At 37.8% G+C, this 9,640-nt stretch overlaps 1 protein-coding gene across 1 annotated transcript; it reads left to right on the plus strand.

Annotated features, from left to right (window-relative positions):
• The first annotated feature begins 1,753 nt into the window (after positions 1-1,753).
• Positions 1,754-3,489, plus strand: LOC108465483 (uncharacterized). Its single transcript, XM_017765807.1, has 6 exons — positions 1,754-1,948; positions 2,006-2,110; positions 2,186-2,293; positions 2,470-2,605; positions 2,669-2,850; positions 3,121-3,489. The coding sequence occupies exons 1-6, from the start codon at positions 1,754-1,756 to the stop codon at positions 3,487-3,489; spliced, it is 1,095 nt and encodes a 364-aa protein (XP_017621296.1).
• Positions 3,490-9,640: the final 6,151 nt, after the last annotated feature.

The following is a 9,640-nucleotide window of genomic DNA, read 5'->3' on the forward strand; positions in this document are numbered from 1 at the left end:
GTCAATCCAAGCTGCAGCGAGAAGTTCAATACTGGAATTTTTATTACTAATTCTAGTTCAAAATTTAATGTTTGCAGGATCTTCCAATTTTCATTCTTCGGGTAACGAAGCAAATTTGGAAGTTGAAAGTCTCAATGATTCTTCTACAGAAATTCGTGAGGGTTTAAATGCTAGAAATTTTACAAATATTACAGCCCATTTTAATCCTGCCTTTGAAGAATCTGGGGGTGTTAATATATCCATAACAAATAGTATGTTGGATCCCGGGAAACACTCGGCAATAAGTTTCAAAGGTATCACGCATAAAAAAGAGAAAGGTATTTTGGCTAATCCTGTTCGGGAAAGGCTTGGAGAAGGAATTCCTGTTTTAAAAGAAAAGCATGGAGGAAGGGATTCCAAAGGGCGTAGTAGTCGTAAATCTTCTAATCCGTTGCGTGGTCGAGGGAGTCGATTCAAATCTTCTGGAAACTCCAAAGTTCCGTTAGCCGAGTCCATGGAGGATATGGCTAAACTCATTTCCAATTCGAAGCTTAGTAGTAAGCTCAATGCTGAAATAGAATGTGTAGCCATGAGCAAAAATGAGGATATTGTCTCTCGACAGTAATGTATGTTTTTTTATATTGTGTTTATCATTATGAATTTTACTATTTTCTCTTGGAATTGTCAAGGCTGTGCTAGTGATAAATTCCCACGTATTTTTCGAGAATATAATCGGGAATTTAGTCTGGATATTATTAGTCTTCTTGAGACTAGAGTTAGTGGGGCTAAAGCAGATAGTATCATAGTAAAACTGGGTTTCCCACACTCACATCGTGTTGAAGCGATTGGTTTTTCGGGAGGTATTTGGGTGTGCTGAAAGAACACTGTTAGTGTTAAGATCATTTTTAATCATCCTCAATTCATTCTGGCTCGTGTTGGTTCTGCATCCTCTTCCATGTCGGTTTTTATCTCTTTCGTTTATGGCAGTCCGAACAAGCAGAAATGCAAAGATTTATGGGAAAAGTTGAATCTGTCAATCCCTCTTGGAAGCTCTCCATGGGTTGTAATAGGTGATTTCAATGCGATTCTCTCTTCCTCTGAGAAAGATGGGGGCATGTATACTGGTAGAAGATGCCCTAACTTTGGAAATTTTGTAGAGCAAGCAGAGCAACATGACTTAGGTTACAGAGGCCCTCCGTTCACTTGGCATAGGGGGTCGCTTTTTGAAAGACTTGATTGAGCATTGGGAAATAAAACCTGGGTTCAGTATTTCCCCAATTGTTCTGTTTCTCATCTTCCTAAAATAAAGTCTGACCATAGACCCATTCTCCTTACTTTAAATCCGGATTCTACTCTTCCCAAAGAAAGGCCCTTTTGTTTTCTGGCGGGATGGGTCGAGCACCCAAATTTTAGTGATTTTGTGAAAGATAAGTGAAGCTTTTCTGGCACACTATGACGGACACCTTAACTACGTTCACCCATGATCTTAAGGAGTGGAATAAATCAGTCTATGGTCACATCTCTGCCCCCAAAAAGATTCTTCTTAAAGAGCTCACTAAAATTCAGAGGATTATGGATTGTTCGGGTTCTAATAGTCTTGCTAAAGTAGAGTTAAAAATTTGGAAGGAGATGGAGAATGTCCTTTGACATAAAGAACTTCTTTAAAAACAAAAAGCCCACTGTGATTGGCTTCATTTTGGTGACTGTAATACAAAGTTTTTCCACGCTCGTACGTTGTGACAAAGGAAGCACAACCGGATCACTACTATTCAAAATGGGTTTGGAGATTGGCTGTATGATTCAGAAGCTGTTGAAGCTAAGGCCAATCATCCAAAAATTGTATGGGGAAAACCCTGGCCCTATGCAGAGTTTACCTCCGAGTAATTTTCTTCGTCTTGAACATGATGACATATCCTTCTTGGAGAAGCAGATCATTAATGAGGAAATCAAAGCAACTCTCTTTGATATGGTGCCACTCAAAGCTCCTGGTAGTGATGGGTTCCATGCTCTCTTTTTCTAAAACCAGTGGAATGTTGTTGGAGATATGGTGTGCAATTGGGTTAGAAGTATTTTCAATGGTGGTGCTATTGATTCTGAGCTTAACAATACACTTCTTATGCTAATCCCCAAGGTGACTAGTCCTGAAGATTTTACCTAGTATCGTCCAATTAGTCTCTGTCCTGTCTTATACAAGCTGGTGATGAAGATTATATCCAATCGCTTCAAGACCATTTTCCCGAACATTATTGGCCCAGAGCAAGCTGGATTCATTGCAGGAAGAAACATCATTGATAATGTTATTATTGTTCAAGAGGTTATCCATTCAATGCGAAGCTAACCTAAAAGAATGTGGATGACCATTAAAATTGATCTGGAGAAAGCTTATGACAGAGTGCGCTGGGATTTCATCAAGGCTTCTCTCCAAGCGACTGGTATCCCTACTTTCTCATTAATGTTATTATATCTGCTATCTCTAACTCCACAATGCAGGTTCTGTGGAATGGAGTTCCTCTGACTAAATTCAGGCTAGCTAGGGAGATACGCCAAGGTTGCCCACTCTCCCCTTATCTTTTCGTTCTATGCATGGACTGGCTTGGTCAAATGATTCATTCGAATATTTCAGAAGGTACTTGGAATCCTATTCGACTTTCTCGGTATGGTCCTTCTATTTCTCACCTTTTCTTTACAGATGATCTTGTCATTTTTAGCAAGGCTGATCTGAAGCATTGTAGGATTATAAAAGACATTTTGAGCAGGTTTTGCGATTTTTCTGGGCATAAAATTAATGCTAGGAAAACGAACATCTTCTTCTCTAAAGGAGTTGATACGACGATGGCGGATTCAATTAGCTCTCTGTTTGGATTCCAAAAGGTCTAAAATCTTGAGCATTATCTTGGAGTCTCACTCTTTCATCAGAGGGTTACCAATAGCACTTTGCAGTTCTTGGTTGAAAAGGTCAGGAATAAATTTCACAGTTGGGATACAAAAAGTCTTTCTATTGCTGGCCGTATCACTTTGGCCCAGTCCGTTCTCTTGTCTATTCTGAGCTATTTTATGCAATCCGTAATAATTCCTAGAAGAGTCTGCGAAGAAATTGAGAGTTTGGTAAAGTAGTTCATTTGGGGTTCTTTAAAAGTGAAGAAGAAGATGTCTCTTGTTCGGTGGGATTCGATTTGTCAACCTAAATGCTGTGGAGGTCTTGGCTTACGAAAATTAAGAGACCAGAATATCTCGTTTTTACTAAAGCTAGGATATAAAATTGTTGCTAACAAAGAGGTTCTTTGGTTTCGAGTTATCAGTGCTAAATACCATCTGACAGAAATATTTCCTGAGTCTCTTAAGCGAACAAGGAGTTCGTTTCTTTGGGGCGCTCTTTCTAAAATTTGGCCACTGCTTCGTGAGAATTTATACTGGTCGGTTGGAAATGGGCGCCAAATTCGATGCTGGGAAGATGTGTGGATTCCTAATGTGGGGCAATTGATCAAGTTCATCTCCCGAATGTCACCTTAGTGATATGGTTAATGAAGATGGCTCGTGGAATCTTGAGTTGTTCAGACTTTGGCTCCCAAAAGCGGTGATCGAGACGATTATGGGTATCCCTCCTCCTATTCCTTCTGAGGGACCGGATAAAATTATTTGGAGACATACTTCTTCTGGAAATTTTTCGGTTAAAAGTGCTTATAGGATTTGCAAGGGTGATACTTGGAATGAGATAGATGAAAAGTAGAAGAGTGTCTGGAAACTCCTAGGACCACAACGAGTCCGTTTCTTTATCTGGCTGGTCCTTAAAGTACGTCTCCTTAGTAATGTCGAAAGGGTTAAAAGGGGTTTAGTTGTGGATTCTTCTTGTTTGATATGTAGATACCATTCGGAAGATATTCTTCATATTCTCAGAAATTGTACTGCTGCCAAGGATATGTGGGACCAGGTTTTAACAGGTAATCGCTTAACAAATTTTTTTTCTCTTAACTTACAAGATTGATTCTTCGTAATGTGCAGGATGTCTCTGTGGTTTCGGAGAATGTAACGAGCTGGGCTTGCCTTTTTGGAATTCTTATTTGGTGTCTCTAGAAGAACCGTAACCTCTTTATTTTTCAAGGCCAAGCTTGGAGTGCGAGAGAAATCATCAATAACTCCCTTTGCTGGGCTAACTTGTGTCTTTCACCACCCAGAGCGACTACAGATGAAGACATGAGATCTCTTTTGACAGCGTAAGTTTCGGAGTCTAAGATTCTGCTCAATACTAATGGAGCAGTTTGTTTGGATACAGGATATGCTTCAGCTGGAGGGTTGCGAGTGATGAACACGGGCAATGGCTATTTGGTTTTAATTGTTATCTTAGGAAATACTCGATATTTGATGCTGAACTTTAGGCAATTTTTGAAGGAATTAAGATTGCTCCACGAAGAGGACATGATACTGTAATAATTCTCTCGGATTGCCTGGACGCTGTTCGGGCCTACAATGAAGTACTTTAGGAACATCAAACTCTGCGTTGATTCGACGAATCCAGAATATTTTAGCCCAGGAGAATTCATGGGTTCTGCGGTTCATTCCAAGAGAGCAAAATAAAGTAGCTGATTATTTGGCGAAAGCGACTGCTTATGATAATGTTGAGTTACAATTTTTTGAGTCTCCTCCTACCATGATCCAGAATTCCCTGGATTTGGATCAGTCTAGGGGGCTTTTCTCAAATTACTAGTTTGTAATCATTTAGTTATGTGCTTATGTTCTTATTCACCAAAAAAAAAAAAGCCTTGTATTAATCACTCAACATCTGACTCTTGATATTTACATTATTTTCGTAAGTTTTGATTGTAATAAAAGAATTTGAATGAAAGAAAAAAGTAAATTACAGATTCCCACCCAGAATTGGACCAATAAAATAATTATAATAAAATATATGGATTAAATTTAGAACAACTTAATTTAAATAATTACGTTAATTTGTGATTAAAACAAGTCTGCATTTGAGCGTGGATTTGAGGGAAAAATGTCTGCATTTAACCAAATTTTATTTTGATTTTAGCTTTCGTTTTTTCCATAAACATAAAATGTTTTAATAAATAGAAAAATAAAAAAATATATATGTTAAAAGAGATAGAGAAGGGAGACTATTTTATCTATAAAGGCCATTTTCCAAGTTTATTTATGGAAATGGGCCAATTTTTGTATTATTTACCAGAAATGGCCGAAAATGACAAAACGCGTCCACATAGAAGGCTTTTTGGGTGAAATTTCAGCAAAATGTGCCCCTTGGGAAGCGATTTTGCCATGTCAACACAAAATACGTTGACGTGGACGCGTTTTGCTGACATGGCAAAATCGCTCCCCTAGTGGCGCGTTTTGCTCCGTGTTTTTTTTCCCAATGGCTACTTAATTTTTTGATCATTGGGGGGCCCAACGGTTAAAAAAATCTGTAAAAACCCACACTTTATTTCTTCAAAATTTGACAAAAAACTCTAAAATTTCTCCCTAAATTTCTCAAAGCTCTCAAATTTCTCCTTAAATTTCTCAAAGCTTTCTTTAATTAATTATTTTCTTTTAATTTTTTCTAAATTAGTATTATTTTTTTTTTATAATTTCAAAAATATTTGATCATGTTAGTAATGGCCAGGGAATTAATTTGTCTCAATTATAAACATATCTCCGTCGAACAAATGAAAATGGTAAGGGTTAATTTTAATTTTTGAATATTATTTAATAATTTTTTTCTTTTATGTAATTTTAATTAATTTTTATTTTATAATTTTTTATAATAGTCTGTAGATAGGGTGTTACAATGTTATATTTGTAATATATCTGGTCCTCTACCACAGTTGATAGAAAATTACTTGAAGGAAACCAGTTTTTGGCACGTGGCCACTATAGGTCGGGGGTGCAAGTTGGACCCGAAACTCATTAGCGTGTTAATAGAGAGGTAAAGACTTAAGACGCACACATTCTATCTTCCATGCGGTGAGTGTACCATTACTTTGGAGGACGTGCAGTTACAATTGGGATTGCCGGTGGATGGGTTCGCACTCACTGGGTTTGTTCAATCTGCTAATTGGGGAGTCGTATGCTATGATCTTTTGGATGCGATTTCGGATAATATTTACGGAGGTCAGATCGAGATGGGTTGGTTACGAGACACATTTCCAGAGCTGGGGAATGATTCGATTGAAATAGAAAGAGTACGATATGTTCGAGCATACATCCTTGAGATGATTGGAGGTTATTTGATGCCGGACTTGTCACAAAACCTTGTACATCTGAGGTGGCTACTGAAACTCGTTGATTTTAGAGTAGCTGGCGAATTTAGGTGGGGGTCTGCCATGTTGGCAACATTGTACAGGGAGATGTGCGGAGCAACGCCACCAAATAAAGCTAAAATTAGAGGTTGCCTATCACTACTACAATTATAGGCTCGGTTTTACTTTCCATTTTTATGTTCTCGAGTGAACCACCCATATACATTCCCACTCATAACGAGGTAAAATTTATATTTTATTTTACAATTATTACATAAATTTAAAATATATTGTATGCTAAAAATTTATTTAATTAGGTGGAACCATTCAGCGAGTTATATTGGAATACCTACCATTTTTGAAAATATACGGCTTCTATTAGACCAACGGTCGGAAGCACAAGTAAGTATTAAATAAAATATATATACATAAAATAGTTGTTTCATATTTAGTATTTAGTATTATATATATAACTAATATTTTTATCACGTTCATATAGTTTCAATGGACACCATACGAGGATCCGGCAATTTGGGTAGTAATTCCAAATGAATTTTTTCAAAATCCGAACATTTGGCATGTTAAGGTCCCATTGGTCAACTATGCTATCGTCGAGATGCACTAGACGTATAAAGTGTTGCGACAATTTAGATTCTGACAACTGATTACCGAGGCACCTAAGGTGTTGGATGATGAGCACAAAATCGACTTACGACAAACGAATGCGAACTGGCCAGTATTCTTCTCGGAATATATTAAAATTTGGGAAAATCGATATGATTATATACCTACTCACGAATCGATCATCATTTCAGAATTAGAGTGTGTGTCGGATTACATGCCATGGTTTAGAATTCATGGCAAACTATATTTGCTTTCGGAAGAGCAGAGGCGTCGGCAAATTCATGTCAAAAGGAAATGACGAAGCCCTTTAAATCCAAGGAGAAGGGATGATGGAATGGGCCCATCAAAAATGCCCACACAATCACTAAGCCCAACGCTTCAATCGACGACACCCACACCATAGCCCCTTCAGATTATGCCAAGTGCATATCCTAGCCCTTATATGTATCTAAACCCTTATATGTTTCCTTTTTCCAATCTTACACCAGGTTGGAATGCATGGCCTGGTGCATCTTCTTTCTTGATGACTCTGACTCAACCTCCGATATATAGGCCATCGTCGCCGGAGAGATCGTACGAGGCACTATCTAGGAGCTCATCTCATTACCAATCCCCATCGTCTTATAAGATTCAAACACCTCCGTCGTAGGTGATGCAAATACATCTACATTTTTTATTCTATCAAGGTGGGTCATCCTCCCAATACCTACAACCGGAGCAACCACAACCCCCGCCGGAAGCTAAACCAAGGAGAAATTCAGCACGTAATCGTCGACCAACCCCATGTGGCACCGATTCCGACTGGCACATACATTGATTTTTTTAAATATATTTGTATAAATTTTTTTATATTATTTCATTTAATAAAATAAAATTTGTTTTTAATATTTTAATAGTAAATTATTTTTATATTTTTATTTAATAAAATAGTATTTTTTTAATAAGGCAATAAAAATAATGCAACATAGTTTCATTACAGCAATTATCAACTATTTCAGTTTGGATATGATCGAATTGTATGACCCGGGTTCCTATACCATCCGCATAAGTTCTGTTGCTTCGTTCTTTTCCGGATATCTATATTATTACTTATTCTACTCAAGCAAGGTCGATCTTTTGGTTTGTGATGCAATTCTCTATTCGGTAACAACTTAAATGGAGCAAGTGATACAGATGGCCACTTACGTTTATCTAAGATCGGTGGGAATACGTGTTTCTACACATTCTACATGTATTCTATTTTGTACACTTCGTCAACATATCTCATGGGATCCAAATGGAGATTCTAACAAGTTGTAATTGCATGAGCGCATGGATAACGAAGTGCGTTAAATGTCCCACAGTCGCAAGTCTTATTTCCCAAGTGTACACGATATTGCCTGCCAGTAATACCTTGGTTCGGTCTGTCAAACTCAGTCACATGAAACTATAGGTTGTCGCAATTATGACACAATATGTGTATGGTGTTGGCTCGTGCCTTCGCGTTGTTAATTTCTTGCAATACCTTCCAGAACCATACATGACCTCACTGCATTTGGCCTTTATAACTAGGTGCTCGTTTTGGAAATAGTGCCGCCAAATGAAAATATGTCTCTCGCACAACCGAGGTTATCGAAAAATGACGTGTTCCTTTTAAAACATAATTTATGCATTCAGCCAGGTTTGAGGTCATATAACCATATCATAGGCTGTTGTCGTATGCTTGTGTCTAATGTTTGAAAGGTATGTTATAGAGGTAGTTTGCGCCTTTTTCGTTAACTGAACGCAAAATCACCAACATCTCATAAAAACGGTCCTTATTACGCTCGTAACTTGCCAATATAAGTTGATAATGAAAATTACATACCACTATTCCATTCAGAATAAATTGAATATTACAAATGAAATTATATTAATAGAGATTAAATACCCATGTTGGTCACTTGTCATTGTTCAGTGGTAGACCGATATTGTTCGTAGTAGTTGGACGTAACGTACCTTAGACAATACCGATGGAGTGTGTAATCCCATAGGCTTTTTTGTTACTCAATTACGGCTAGTATTCCAGTGCCCTGATCCAATATAATGTAGATATCATGTTGGGGGCATACATGTCTCCTTAACTTAGAAAGAAAGAAATCCCAGTCATCACCTGACTCTCCCAGTTTTATTACAAATACAATTGGAAGAATTCTCCCACCGCCATCCCACGTCACAACTAGCAATAGCCGGTAGGTATATCTACCATACATAAAGGTACCGTCAATTTGTACCAATGGCTTGTAGTACACAAATGCGTCCCGGTATTGCTTAAAGTTTCAAAACAGATGCTTGAACACTTGATATCCACGGAGTAATTGATCGTTGTAGTACACAAGGCACTTTTCAAGCTCTATTATGCAACCTGGGACGTATGTCTCTAGCACCTGACTCCACTGCCACACCTCATTATATAAAGCGTCCCACCCACTATACATATTTTCCAATGCCTTCTACTTAGCTATCCAAACTTAACGGTAAGAGGGTGTACACCTTAATTGGCTACAAATATTGGCAATTAAGACCGATACAAAAGTCTTGGGATCCGACTTCACCATCGGTAGTATTAAGCTAGCTATCATACCTGAATCCATCTTGGGATGATCTTGTGAAACACCTATCAACTAAGTACATTAAATAATGCAACATTAAGTAATAATGTTATTATTCAAAAACCCTAAACACTCAGTGATGCTGTACTAGCAACACATGTATGTGGACCTTTGTAGTTTTTTATCTCCTACAAGCTTGTCTTTTTCTTAACTGAAGCCATGATTTTCCATGAA

Source organism: Gossypium arboreum, chromosome 2, assembly GCF_025698485.1.
Source record: "Gossypium arboreum isolate Shixiya-1 chromosome 2, ASM2569848v2, whole genome shotgun sequence".
Lineage (NCBI taxonomy): Eukaryota > Viridiplantae > Streptophyta > Magnoliopsida > Malvales > Malvaceae > Gossypium > Gossypium arboreum.